Here is a 15,220-nt window from a genome sequence, read left to right as displayed (position 1 = left end):
AATGTCTAGCTTCTTTTAAGATTCAGATCAAGTACTGCTAGCCAAAATCTATTCTGATCACCCAATTACTTACAGCAGCTACCTCTGGAAACTGCTTTCTATTTACTTGGGTATATTTTATATCTATAGGTGTTCATGTTGTTTTTCCCCAATAGAATGTAAGCTCATTTAGTGCAGAAACTATTGTTTCTGTCTTCATATCTCTGGCATTTAATATATTGCCTGGCAATAATAGACTACAAATGTTTGTGAGCTGAATCAATGAAAGGTAAGAGTGAAGTCTCCCTAGGTTGGTAGGTATGAAGCCTCCTGAGTACCTCTAAGGAAGTTGTAGTGTCCATCCCCGGTTGGCATACCAATGGGATCCTTTCCATATTCTGCCTTTGTTCTGTGTGTGCATTTTTGTGACATACATAAAAAGAACATGGTGTACCAGTCCCTGGTACTTGTTGTACTCTTTCCCTAGATAATTTGCATATGTGCTCTCCAAAAACTATTCAAAAACCACGGGAAGAAAACAAATTCCTAGAGTGTTTGGAGAAACTGGTTGAAATCTCCTCTGACATTTCATTGTATTTTTCCTTCTTTCTTCTCTTCTCACATGACATGAGGAAAAAGTTGCTCCTTTAGGTTAATGAGTTTCCTACCAAACAGGATAAAATAAATGGTGGTGGGGAGAGAGGAAGAATTGTTCTCATGAAGTCATGTCAAACATTTTACACTTTGAATTATAACTTCCTTTCTACGATGAAGATGTATGACATATTTTCCATGCCAAACTATGCTCACTTTTTTTGGATGGAGCACTAATTGAGTTATTCCATCAATACATATATCTTGGACAGGCTAGGCTCAAACATAGCTGGGCTAAGAACTGAATACAAAGAAGTAGGGACGGTGAGGGGTTGTGTTAGGAAAACTATATACCACGTTTGGTGATACCAGAGTGTCTGTTGCCACAGAATAAAATAAAACACAAAAATCACAAATATTCCACTCTGACTACATGGCTGTGAATTAGAGAATGTTATGATACCAGAAGGCATAAAATCTCAAAGGCAATGAAAAGACATATTGCAGTGTTACCAATGATGCCCTCGACATGAGAAGTGATGTAAAATGCATCATCAATGATAATTATATCTGGAAAGGGAGGTATGCTGATCCTGGGGCAAGATGAATGGGTAATGGACAAAGAGTCAGAGTGCTACACTGGTATCCATCAAATATTGTAGAAGAACACAAAACAGGGGAAGGCTTCCTGTAATAATAATGTACTTAGATAGCGGCACCTTATCTAGCAACCTATGTTACCTCAGAACCTAGTTAAGAACTAGAAAGAAATTAAAAACAACAACAACAACAACAACAACAACCCCACTGGGCAGCCAAAATCCATGTCAAAAAGCAATGTAACTTTAGCTTGTGCATTTATCTATTAGTGAGACTTCGATGTACCAATCTCTGGAAATACTGATGCCTACTCAATTTTCTCTGAAGATCATAGTGGAGGCAGAAACTCTGAATTTCCCCAATTCAGCAAGTTGAATTATTTCATTGTAATTTTCACCAACTGGGTCTAATCCTGTTGTCTAAAGTTATAGAATAAGTTGATTATCTCATTGTTTGATCATCCATGCAACATGGTATATTGGACAAAACACTGGATTTGAAGTTGGAGGATGTGGGTTCAAAACCTAGCCCTACTAATTATGTTACTTCTGGAAAGAAGTAATATCCTTATAAGACTTACTTCTCTCAACTGTAAAAGGAGGGGGTTGAAATTATGAGCTCTAAAGTCTCTTCTAGCTAACTATATGATTCTTGTGTATTAAAAAAATATTTCCACTTATTTACTCATTATCTCTAAAGCAAAGGATGAATTTTTAAAAATAAATTTGGATGGCTATATTTTAGCATGGTTGGTTTCCTTTAATCCTACATATTTTATTTGATCTGTTTCAAAAACATTTTCTGAGGAAGGGTTCATAGGGCTTCACCAGACTTCTAAAGGGGTCCATGACACAAAAACAGTTAAGAACCCCAGTTCTAATGGTAATTTTATACGGAGGGGGATAATTAATTTACTAGGAAGAAACAAGCACTGATAGTATGGAATAATAGGATCATAGATTCCGAGGTGGAAAAAACTTTGGAGATTATCTATCTAGTCCAGTCCCCTAATTTACAGATGAAGAAATGAGGGTCAGAAAAAAGGTAGTAATTGCCAAGGTTACAGAAGTAGTAATTAGCAGAGCTGAGATTTGAATCAAAATACCAACTCCAAGTCTATTAATAAAAATAATCTCTTTGAGATATATTATCTTCCTGTTCCATCTCTGGTAACACAAGAGACATGTTTGGTGGGTGACTTTGATGACTTTTTGGTGCAAAGCATGAGAGAAAGAAATCACAGAATCACAAAATTTCAGCGTTGTGAAGGACATTAGAGGGGCAGCTAGGTGCACAGTGGATAGAGCTCTGACTTTGGAGTCAGGAGGACCTGAGTTCAAATCTGACCTCAGACACTTAACACGTACTAGCTGTGTGACCCTGGGCAAGTCACTTAACCCCAATTGTCTCACTGAAAAAAGAAAGAAAAGAAAAGGACATCAGAAACAATCTAGCTCAAAGCACCAAAAAAGAAAATAAACAAAAAGAAAGATTTGGTCTTTGCAAACATTAAAAAAAATGTTTTCTGAGTTTCAGAAATAAAATGCATTCTATTTATTCGTTTCCATTTTTGTTCTGTCTCTGGACTGACTAGGAGAGGGAATCAACCAAAATATTCTGAGAATATCTGTTAGTACTTAAAAGAGGAGAAATGACTTGCCCAGGGTAAACAATTAAGATGATAGCAGAATTAGATTTCAGGTCTTCTAATTAGAATTATAGGGCTCTTCCCACTCTGCACATGCTTCCCTTCATTCTATGAGTGTTCATCTGTTTTTTTGCTAATAGCCAAAATTCTCTTGGAGCCAAGTCTGGCATTGTGTAGTATGGCCAGAACACTGACTTTGGTGTTAGAGAATCCAGGTCCAAATCTCAGCTCTACTACCTTTGTGATTTTGGGCAGTCAGTCCATTGAATATGGTGCAATGTTCTGGAATTAGAGGACCTGGGTTCAAATCCCACTTCTTATATTACTATAGTGATAAGTGACTATTGACCTCTTTGAGTATCAGTTTTCTTATCTTCAAAGAGAGTTGGACTAAATGACTGCTGATTTCCCTTCTGTCTCTAAATCTATGATCCTGAGTCACTTTACCTCTCTGGGATTATTTCCTTATCTGTAAAATGAGGCTGTTCTCCACTAGATGATCTCTAAGGTCCTTTACACGAGCTGAAACATTTCATATGATCTGGACATTCTGATATGCAACCATGGTGTGTGTGTGTGTGTGTGTATAAATACATGTGCATGTGCATGTGCATATGTGTATATGTATGCTTCAGCATACTGACTCTGAATGAAGTTCTGGAGTGTTTATTTCTAAAATCAGTCTGGTGACCTTGAAGTTATTATACTTTACACAACAAAGAAAATTTGCTCCAGGTCATTTCCCCTGAAGATGACTTTTAGGACCTCCAAAATGTGTGCTTCTGTGCCTCGGAAGAGAAAGACTGAAGGGTAAGCTCTCTTTCCAGGAAATTATACAGACAAATGGCAGAACTTAAGAAAAAGACCTATGAGGGAACAAATAATCATATTCCTAATGGGTACACATTTTTATTTAGTGATGCTTCAGGGTATTTTCAAGTGAGGAGCCTCATATTGCTAATCTAACAGATATAATAAAAATAATTCACATTTCTATAAGGCTCTGAGCTTTACAAAGCACCTTCCTAATGATAATTCTTTGAGGTAGGGAATGAAATGTGATTACTACAGATGAAGAAATGGAGGTCCTGAGAAGAAATGACTTAGCCAGGGTCATCCAGCTTAGAAATGGCCACAATGGACTTTGAACCCAGATATCCTCAACCCAGGTCCAGTGCCCTTTCCGCTACTCTGCATCGCCTCTCATGTTTGTCTACTAATTCTGGCTACTTTATGGTTCTAGAGTTATGTATGCTTAGAAACATATGGGAACTTAGAGATCACCAGCTAGTGAGGATATAGTAATAATAGCCTGACTTTTATTTATTAACACTTTTCAGTCATGTATTTTGTTTGGACACAACACTTTCTAGTGCTCTACCCCAGTTTTCCAAAATACTTCAGCAAAACTTCCCTCATACAATGATTGCAAGAACCAGTACTTGTCATTTTCTACTTCTAGTTTTCAATTTTTTTCCCCCAGAAAGGATGTATGCTTTAAATTTAATCAGCTGGTGCCAACATTTCCATTGTATTTGACCAGAGTTTTGCTGCATTTTAGTGCCATGTTTATTTACATTTTTGCCCTGTATCTTAAACTATTTTTTTCTCCTCAAACTCCATACTGCTACACTATCACATTTGATCCATGTAATTGCTCCTGAGAAGCAAATGAGACAAGGATTGTATTATCTCCATTTGACAGATGAGAATTTTGAAGTTCTTAGAGGTGAAATTAGTTGCCCAAGGTTCCCCACAGCTAGCTTGTGGCAGAGCTGAGTCAAGAACTTGGGACTCCTACATCTCCTGAACCCTTAAGAAGGGAAAAGAATAACTTTTTTTTAAAAGGCGATTGGGGTTAAGTGACTTGCCCAGAGTCACACAGTTAGTAAACATCTGAGGCCAGATTTGAACTCAGGTCCTTCTGACTCTAGGGCTGTTGCTCTGTGCACTTGCACCACCTAGCTGCCCCAAGAACAGAATAACTTTACACCAAAGTGCTACCTCTGCACTGGAGAGAGATCAGAAATGGAGATACATCATCTTTGGCATTAGAATGTCAGTCAATGGGAAGATATGGTTTGAATTGTATGAACTTTTAAGTAATACACTGATGGCATGAAGAAAGGCATACCTGCAATAAGAAAGAAGAGTGGAAGAGGCAAGGATGAGATGATACAAACTTATGTGAGCCTATCTCATGTCTGAAAACAGAGCCAAGGTTTTTGTTCTATACATCTTAATCCTATATTAATGCTTTTATGAAGTACTGACTACCTTCCTACTATGCTTGTTAATAAAACCAGTATACTCCTATGCTTAGTGAGTAGCAACTTTGGGTTCCCAAGTCAAGGGAATACTCTTCAGCAAGGAAATTCCCCAAACATGGCAGGCTTAGTCTATGAATAAGTAGCTGAATATACTTTGAAGATGATGGAACCAGGAGTCAAGACTCCTGAGGTTCTAGTCCTGATTTTACCATTAACTTGCTGTATGACCTTGGAAAAATCATTTCCTCTCTCTGGCCATCAGTTTCCTCATTTATATTTAAAAATAATACAATTGGAATCTGTAAAGCATATTATAGCTCTAAGAATCTACAGATATCCCTTCTATGTCAAGGGGACTAGGGGTGCAACAACCTAGAAAATCCACATAAATTATTTTGGCCTTCTCTTTGTATCAGAGAAATCTGATTTTTTTCTTTTTCTTTTTTGGGGTGTTTATAGTATCAAAAGCTAAAATAAACAGATATTATGTAATACTATACATATACTTTATGCATTTCTGAGTTTCTAAACTTTTTCTGTGTCATTTGCCGGTGTCGAATGTTGTCTATGACTTCTGCAAAACTCAAAAAATTTCCACCTAATTTCTTATGCCTATCCATGATATATTGAAACTTCAATGGGGAATGTCATGATGTGGAAGGGATAACTGCAATTTCTGCTGGCTGGTAGTTTCCTATGGGACCCCAGGAAAGATGAGGAAAGAGAATGATCAACAAGACTACTAGAGACCGTGTGGATGGCCAGGGTGTCCCAAGAGCATCCTTTCCAATTATCTGACTTAGTAGACACTTGCTTTCTCCTGAAGCTCCCATTTCCCAGGGCCATAATTCTTTACTTTAAAGGAGAGACAACATGGAATATTGAATAGAGAGCTGGCCTTGGAGTCAAGAAAACCTGCATTCAAATTCTGCCTCTGATTCACACCAGTTACATGACAGTTGGCAAGTCACAGCCTCTCAGAGCCCCAGGCAAGTCTTTAAGATTCTAAGTTAGGAAGAAGTCTTTACCCTGGCTACCTTGGCTGTCTTGTCATCTACTCTGCCACTGTCCTTCTTCCTATCTTTCAATAATACCCCCCCTCTTGACCATGTCTCCCTTCGCTTGTCATCACAAAGCTAAAAGGGACATCAAAGGACATTCCCTCATTTTACAGAAGAGAGAACAGAGGCTGAAAGTTAAGTGGCTTGCCCAAGTTAATAATTATAATAACTAGCATTAAGACAATGCTTTAAAGTTTGCCAGTCACTTCACATATATTATATCAGTTGATCCTGACAACAACCCTATGAGGTCAGTGCTATTATTATCCTCATTTTATAGATGAGGAAACAACTAAGTCTGATGAAGACTCAGGGACATACCCAATAAGTGTCTGAGTCAAGATTTGAACTCAGGTGTTCCTCATAGGAGGCCAGCATTCTAACCACTATGATACCAAGATGAGTTAATCTATTGAGGTTTGGAACTCCACCCTGGAGCTGAGTTCTTCTAATCAGTGAGTGAATGAGTATGAACTCACCTAGCCTACTCTATCTAGTCACATTTAACCTATATTTCACCTCCCATTCCTCTACCCAGTTAGATATCGGACCATCTACCCTATATTTATCTTTTTATCTTACATAGTGCCTAAATATAGTAGATGTTCAACAAATATGTGTTGGCTGCAAGAATGAAGAACCATAGTTGCACTAAGGGAATATATAAACTTGATGGATCCATAAGACAGACAGGTTAAGCATTTAAATAATACTACAACCAAATTGACATCTTTTAAAGTATCAGTGTGGGTGGCATAGTCATAGACTGAAGATAAGACTTGAGGATGAAGAACTCATGACAAGCTGGGGAGGTCATGGAAGACTCTATGGAAAATGGAAGGTCTTGAAATGAGCTCTTAAGAATGAATAAGATGGGGCAGCTAGATGGCGCAGTGGATAGAGCACTGGCCCTGGAGTCAGGAGGACCTGAGTTCAAATCTGACCTCAGACACATAACACTCACTTAGCTGTGTGTGACTCTGGGCAAGTCACTTAACCCCATTGCCTAGCCCCCCACCCCCCCAAAAAAAAGGAATGAATAAGATTATTCCACACTCTGATGGGTCATGTGAGGCAGTAGTATATGGTTTGCCATTTGGTTTATCTCTTTGTTTAGTGCCTTCAAATTGGACCTTAGATATTTACTAGCTGTGTAATCCTGTGCAAATCACTTAACCTCTATTTGCCTCAGTTTCCTCAACTTCAAAATGGGGATAATTATACCACCTACCTCATAGGGTTGTTATAAGATGATGTTCTAGAACTCCAGAGGTGGCCAGGCCTAATGTAACCTCCTCCACAGAAGGCATGGGACAATGGAGAATGAGTAGAAGGGCTCTTAGCATCACTGTCCCCCAGGGATAAGTAATGGTCATTTCCCCAATTTCATATACCATAGTCTAAGTTTCCATTAAACTTAATGAACAGTGTAGACATATAGACATAGCTATGCTTGTGCATGCATTACATATGCATATGTCTGGATACGTCTAAGAAATTAATCATATGATAAAGTGGAAAATACCCAGAATCTAAAATTAGTACCCCTATTGAAACATTAGACACACTTCAGCAGAGGGACAAAGGAATGGCACAGTACACAAAAGAACCCAACATTGAATGGTATAGAGAAAATTATACAATACCTTTAAATATACAGGTCAAATTTCATCACAACAAACTTACCTGAGAAAACTTCCAACAATTATCCACATCATAACATCCTTGAAAGGAACTTCCTAAGTCATTCCTGCTCACTAATGGGCTCGATTCCTTCAAAGTCCTTCATAGTCATTCTGAGATGAGATGTATTGACTCAAATGTCACCTCACATAAGTTTCACCTAATTCACTAGTCTATCGGCCTCATTTTCTCTGCCATAAAATGAAGAGGTTAGAACATCATTTGTTCTAAGATCCCTCCCAAGTCTAGCATACTGTGTTCTAACATTCAATATTCTAAGGCCTCTTCCAACTCCTAAATCCCATATTCTATCTTCTAGCGTTCTTCCAGCTCTAGAATTCTGTGTAGTCTTACACTGTGAAATCACCCAAATGTCACTATTCCCACCAACATAGAGATATATTATAGACCCATAGGTCCAGAGCTGCAAGGGACCTGTGAGGTTATCCAGTAAAAGCTCTTCTTTCTACAGATGAGGAAACTGAGACCCAGGGAGGTTAAGTCACCCAATTAGTGTCAGAGGCAGGATTTTGAACCTAGATTCTCTGACTCTAGAATCAGTGCCCTTTCCACTATACTTTAACATTAAGTACAGTGTCTGGCATACAGTAGTAGATGCTTAATAAATGTTTATTTATTGAATCATTAAATGCACCAGTTGATTCCCCAATATGAATGAAGAAAGTACAATTAGAAACTACAGACCAACTGTCTCTTCCTAAAGAATTCAGTATTCTTTTTTTTTTCATTGCCTCCAGTAACATCTATGTTTGAGGACTAGGAAAGAAAGAGGAAAATAATTATTCATTCTATTGAATTATTCAGTGTAATAAATATTATTCCAGTAAAGCCTATGTGGGCCTTTTATAATGGGTTTGGATATAATTTTGTTACAGATTTTAGTTGTAGCTAAAAGTGTTGTAATAAGATCAGTCCAATGGAGAAAGCAGGGACATCTTCTGACAAGTGAGATTGTAATTACATACCACAAAATATATACCTGAGAAAAGACAGCACAAATGTTCTTGAATTCGACAATTCATGTCTAAATAGCAAAAAAAAACCCAATAAACAAAGCAAGCCAGAATCTCACAGCACACACACATAATTCACCACCGAGATTATCCCTGAATATCAAATTTAAGTGTTCTCTGGGAAGCTTGGGTACCCTGTCAGATAATGGAGGAGGAGGTGTCAGTCTTGCCCTTGATTATTGTACAAGATGATTAGAGGAGGCTAGGAGGTTAATTTTCACCCTGTCAGGCCCTCTAGTTAAGATGTTGATGGCTAGAGTGGATAAACTGGGAAGCTTTTGTAAGCTGTCTTTGCTAACAAGAGATTTAGATGGATATTCTCCACCCTTCAACCCTGTCCCCTCGCCCCCACCCACAGCCCAGAAACTTTCAGAAAGAGCTTTTTTGTTGTCATTTTAGAAGTCTTCTTACTGTGATTTGGACCTCCCCCCCCACTTTTTTTTTTCTTCAAAGGGCTATCTTTGCTGGGTGAGTAGCTTAAGAAGCAGGAAGGCTTTTGAGTAATTATCTGGTCTAATTCCATCATTTTAAGAGATGAGAAAACTGAGGTCTACAGAGAGAAAGTAATTTGCTTCAGAATTGGGCTCAGGTCTTCCAATTCCTATTCCAGGGCTCTTCTCAAAGATCTATACTACCACCCTCAAACGAATGTACAAAAAAAAAAAGGCAAAACATGCAGAAGAAAAGTTGACTAACACTATTTAGCTAAATGCAATAGGGGTCAAGTGGAGAAAAAAAGACATTAAGTCCTTTGAGCTATATCCAAGAAGAAATCACTTTGGGCTAAGATCATCAGAGAAGCCTCCAAGGAAGCAGGCTCTAGAGTTGGGCCTTGAAGGCTCAACTACAAAGAGGACAGGACAGAGATTTTATGTAATGATCCCAGGATTTAGGACTAGAAGGGAGTTTAGAGGTCATCTAGTCCATTTTATTATTTTATTATTAAAAAAAAAGAGTACTAGCAGGTTAAGTGACTTGTCCAAGAGTACACAGGTCATAACCAGCACAGCCAAGAGTCTAAATCAGTACTCTTTCTACTACTCTAGAGCTGCCTTTGAGGAGAATGGAGATAGAGGGTGGAGAGAGGAAATGTCCAAGAAGAGGTCCCTGGGGCAGGGATGTCCATAAACACATAGATCAGTCTTCTGTTGGGATACAGGATTAAAAAAAAAAGGTAAGGGCCAGATGGTGGAGGGTCTTCATGAACAGCTTTAGAAGTTAAGGTTCACTTTATGAAATCTGCATAATTAGGAGAAGATCGGCTTTACAAAATCATCACAATAAGAATTTATTTGCATTAAAGAATAACTTAAAGAATCATTCATTTAAAGGGACCTATGACAGAGTTACTGCCCTGGAAGAGAGCAAGCCTCTATCAATAATGACCAAGGACTTGCAGGCTTAATCATAGCTTCTTGTTTCTTACCTGTGATGCAGCTGGCTGGCCAATGATAACCCAACCTGGGCACTTCTGGTCCTGATGCGAGACAGAAGCATTAGATGCCCACTGATCCAGGAAACCTTTTGGTGTATAAACTCCACAATCTTTAATGCTGGTCTTTTGCTCAAACTCTTCACACACCCCATCTCCATCATGGAAATAGCATCGGCTGGGTTCATCTGCAGAAGGTAGACAAATGAAGGGGGGAAAGCATGTGGGAGTCTTTTTCATTTGTTTGTCTGCATTAGCTTTATCAAAGAATCTAAGAGTTGGAAAAAAGGAGCTTAAGAGATCCTTTCTAACCCTTGTCTAAAGCAGGAATCTTTCTCTACAACATCTTTAAGGAAACTGTCATCCAGAATGCATTTGAAAATGATAGAGAAGGCATGATCTTGGACAATGGTAATTCTTGGGAAGCACATCCCAATATTGAATTAAAAATCTGTCTCCCTATAATTTCTACCCATTGCTCCAAAATTCTGCCCTTGTAGCCCAATCAAAATAAGTCTAATCCCTCTTTCACATAATGACTCCTCAAGTATTTGAAGATGTCAGTAATCATGATCCCTTTCTAAAAATACCCTACTTTTTCATTGTATTTTATTCTGAAAGTTTCAGTTGTTTTCTTTACTATACTGTTGTCTTTGTAAAAACTGTTGTCTTAATTCTGCTCTTTCCACTTTGCCTCAGTTCATACCACAGAGGATTTTTAGCAATTTGTCTCTTTCATCATTTCTTACAGTACAATGTTATATTATGTTCACATATTACAATTTGTTCAGCCATTATCCAATTAATGGGACACCCCCTTGGATCCAATTTCTTAGTTTTTTTTTCTCTTTTCCTAGTTTAACCCTTCTCCTACTCTTTTAAATGATACTTATACAACATGATTGTAAGCCCCCTGTTCATTAAAGACACATCTTAAGATCCCACATAGGTTTTTTTTAGTAGAATACAGTTATACAAGGGAAAAATGAAAACAGTTGGTTATTTGTGTATTTGGATAATTTAAGGTAAAAATTCCACTTTTTCTTGGTGTCTGAGGTAATTCAAGAGTGAGCAGGGGTTTCATCCTATTAGAGGAATAGTAGAACACATTTATACTTATACATTGGGTTGTTATTCTGTATTTTATATAGAGATCTTAGAAATTTTGAGTTGTGATGATGCCTTCCACATTAATAGAACCTATGAATTTTTCATTGCATATCAGTTCAAACTAAGAAATAGTATTGAAAACAGTCATAATGATGCATTCCAAAAACAGAACAAATGTACACATTTATAAAAGACTATGATACTGAAGTGATCCCATGGAGGGTGCTTTCTAATTGCACTGTAATCATAACCATATTGATCAGAATGGAATGATTTTTACTATGCTGTGAAAATATAAGCACTAGTCTATGTTTAGAACTATGATTGTAAGTAGAAAATTTTTGTTTTTATTAAACACTCCACAAGTAATATAAATTGACATACTGGCAAGGACACTGGATCCAGAGGACCTGAGTTCAAATCTCCATTCTGCTACTTACTAGCTATGTGACATTGAACAATTCACTTAGACACTCAGAGCCTTAGTTTCTTTATTGGTAAAAATGGGAATAATTATATTTATACTACTTAGCTCATATTGTGAGGAAAATGTTTCATACAGCTTAAAATGTTATATATGGGACTTACTTCTATACAGTGTTTCCTATTATATAAAAAAGCTAAGCTCATCTTTCTTTCTTAAAGTCACAGAAGGACAACAATTACTTGATAAATCTTAAAGGGTGACATCTACTTTTGTAACAATCAGAAGCAGGCAAATCCATTGAAATAAGCCAAGGAAAGTACATTTCCATTACCACTCAACTTGTCTTAAATCATAGGTCAATAACCTATGATTTAGTTGGTTTGGGAATTCCCTGACAGTTAACAGCAATCCATCTTATAATTTATAGTCTTTGGAGAGTCACTCATGATTAAGTTAATCATTTAAGTAAGTAAGCTCCGGATGCAGGAGTTGAACTCAAGTCTTCCTGACTCCAGACCTAGCATTGTGTCAACAATGACGGCTGCCTCTCAAAAGTGACATAAGCATGACCTGGAGGAATAGCCTTTAGGAGATCACAATCAAAGTTTGGGTCCATTCCATTTAGCAATCTCTGCCATAGAAATGGTACTTTAAAGGGCAGATTTTTTCCCCCAAGATTAATTAAAAATTAAAGGACTAAAGACACCAATTCTCTGACATGGATTGGAAAGTACTGTAAAACTCCATAATCAGGTAACACAATGGCAAGTATTGTCTTCAGTCATTATCAGACAACAAGATTCTGCCTACTTAGGAAAAGTCCATAAAGGAGGTAGAAATAAGCTTGATATAGTAGAACAAAGAGTAATTCTAGAATTGGAGGAACCGAGTTCAAAGTCTACCCCAACTACTTACTGTTGATCGGGCATTGAAAAAGTGATATCCCTTCTCTGGGCCTTAGTTTTCTCACCTTTAAAATTGAAAGGATTGAACTAGATGATACCTATTGTTCATATGATCATAGACTTGGAACTGTAAGGAACCATAGATACCATCAATTCCAATCTCCTCATTTTACAGATGAGGAAACTGAGACTCAGAGAGGTTAAGTGAATTGCCAGAGGTGTCATCACTAGTAAGTGTCAGAGGTGGGATTTGAACCCAGGACTTCTTGGCTCTAAGTCCAGCATTTGGTCCACTAGATGATACTTTCTTTCAGGTCCAAGTTTTCTGATCCTAATAAGATTTGTATTCTTAGGATGACTAACTATCTGCAAAATAAGAGTCATTGAGTGTAATGTCAGCTGAATTTTGAATCCTTTCCAACTTCTTCAGGCCCCTGTTTACTTCTATAAACAGTTTATACAGTAAAATACCATCACAAGAACTAGAATAAATCAATTCATTATAATTCAATTATTTAATGATGGGCTATTTCCAGCTGGGGACTCCAGTGACCAATAACATGCCTGAGGGAAAGAGTCTGGACTGATGACAGAAATATGATCTGTGTCTCTATAGCATACATCTCTCATGGTATGGAGCCAACTTATATATGATAAAAATGGAATCTCATCTAATCATGACCATCTGTAATGTCACTTTTCCCCATATTCTTTTTGCTTTTTTTAAATTTTAAAATCTTTTGTCCCCAGAATGTTTCTACACATCACTTTCTAGACACCTCTTCCAAAAGACAATGGAAATAGGATTGTATCTTCAGCAAGTAAGTGAGTTAGCAGGGCTCTTTTCAATTGTGGGCCACTGGCTAGATTAAAATGTCAACATAATTAAGACATGAGATCATAGAATTGTGAAAATAGACAGAGAGCATTAGATGAAACCTACCACTTAGCCTTTAAACCAAAACGCATCATGGCATTACACAGAAGAGGGATGGTGCTGCACCAAGTAGAGGACCAAGATTTGAGGGATGTGACTAACCATGCCATTTTCTTGAGACTCAAGCTTTCATAAAATGGGGACAGTAACACCTGCCCCATCTATCTCACGGGGGTGTTGTGAGGCTCAAAGGATATCTAACATATGTGAAGCCTTAAAAGTGCTCAGCAAAGATCAGTTCTCCATCTTACTCAAAGTGTCATCAATAATAATGATGATGACAGGGGTGATGATGATGAGAATATATGGGAAAGAGCTATATAAAATACTGTACTAGTGCATGGTACTCCTGTTAGAGTTAATGGAAAAGTGAATGATAGGTTCCTTTGTTGCTCAGTCATTTTAGTCGGGTCCAACTCTTTGTGACCCCTTTAGGGGTTTTCTTTGCAAAGATACTGGAGTGGTTTGCCATTTCCTTCTCCATGTCATTTTATAGATGAGGAACTGAGGCAAATTGGGATAAGTGACTTACTCAGGGTCACACAGCTAGTAAGTGTCTGAGGCCAGATTTGAACTCACAAAGATAAGTCTTCCTGACTCCAGGCCTAGAACTCTATACATTGCACCACCAAGCTGTCATTACTGATATCTCAGGAGTATTGGAAAATGTAGGTTCAAATTCTGTTTATGCCATCTATCAACTGTGAACTTGGTAAATTCTATTCCTCTGCATAACTCTCAGTTTTCCCATCTGTAATAGGAAAAGTCTTGACCAGATTATACCTATAGTCCTTTCTCACTCTAGTATTTTGTGATTCCATTATCTACATCTCTTGACTCCGGAGACATAAAGCATGAACTGAGTGTGCCCAGGTGGGCCAGCTCTGGGTGAACATTACCATTGGCTCTTCCGTTCCCCTTACAGTGGTAGAGAGGAGAGGACTAATTAATCTGGGTGTGCTGACACACTGAGTCACAGTTCTATGCATGCACAGGCTCCTAGGATACTATTTTTGGGTAAAGATATACATTTGTCCAAAACATAAAGGGCAGAGTGGGGCAGGGAGAGCAATACATTGATTTTCTCATATTCCTCTTGCATATTCATATTTCAAAGAACATTACTAAAGAGTGTGTGGCTAACCACAATAGGAATTAAAAGTATTCAGGCACAAGCTGTAAGAAACCCTCTCTATACTCTAAGCCCTTCTCTTACCCTGCCAAACATCAGGGGCTTGTTTGAATGAAAGAAGAAGCAAATTTACAAAAAGCTTATCACTCCCTCCCGGCTCGCACATCCTCAGATTCATGATGACTGGGATAACGGGTCTTTCTATGTTGTTGTTATCTGAGCCAAAGGCCTCTTTCCTCCCCTAATATAATAGTAAGATACTATGATAGGTATAAACAAAGCCTCAGGTCTACTAGAGTCAGATGCCTCAATTCATTTTCACATAAAAAGGAAATCTCTGATTTCTATAATCTTGGCCAGTGTGTGTGTGTGTGTGTGTGTGTGTGTGTGTGTGTGTGTGTGTGTGTG

General features: G+C 37.9%; 1 protein-coding gene across 1 annotated transcript in view; it reads right to left on the bottom strand.

Moving 5' to 3' along the window:
• LOC114046873 (pappalysin-1-like) overlaps nucleotides 1–15,220 on the bottom strand; it is a 280,259-nt gene that overhangs the window by 106,769 nt on the left and 158,270 nt on the right. The window contains exon 10 of the mRNA XM_027867456.1: nucleotides 10,296–10,489. Within this exon, the coding sequence (XP_027723257.1) occupies nucleotides 10,296–10,489 (194 nt within the window). The remainder of the gene's footprint in view (nucleotides 1–10,295; nucleotides 10,490–15,220) is intronic.

This window comes from Vombatus ursinus, unplaced genomic scaffold (genome assembly GCF_900497805.2).
Source record: "Vombatus ursinus unplaced genomic scaffold, bare-nosed wombat genome assembly UNPS02014786.1, whole genome shotgun sequence".
NCBI lineage: Eukaryota > Metazoa > Chordata > Mammalia > Diprotodontia > Vombatidae > Vombatus > Vombatus ursinus.
Note: the sequence above shows the minus strand (reverse complement) of the source record. Positions and strands in the feature narration are given on the sequence as shown.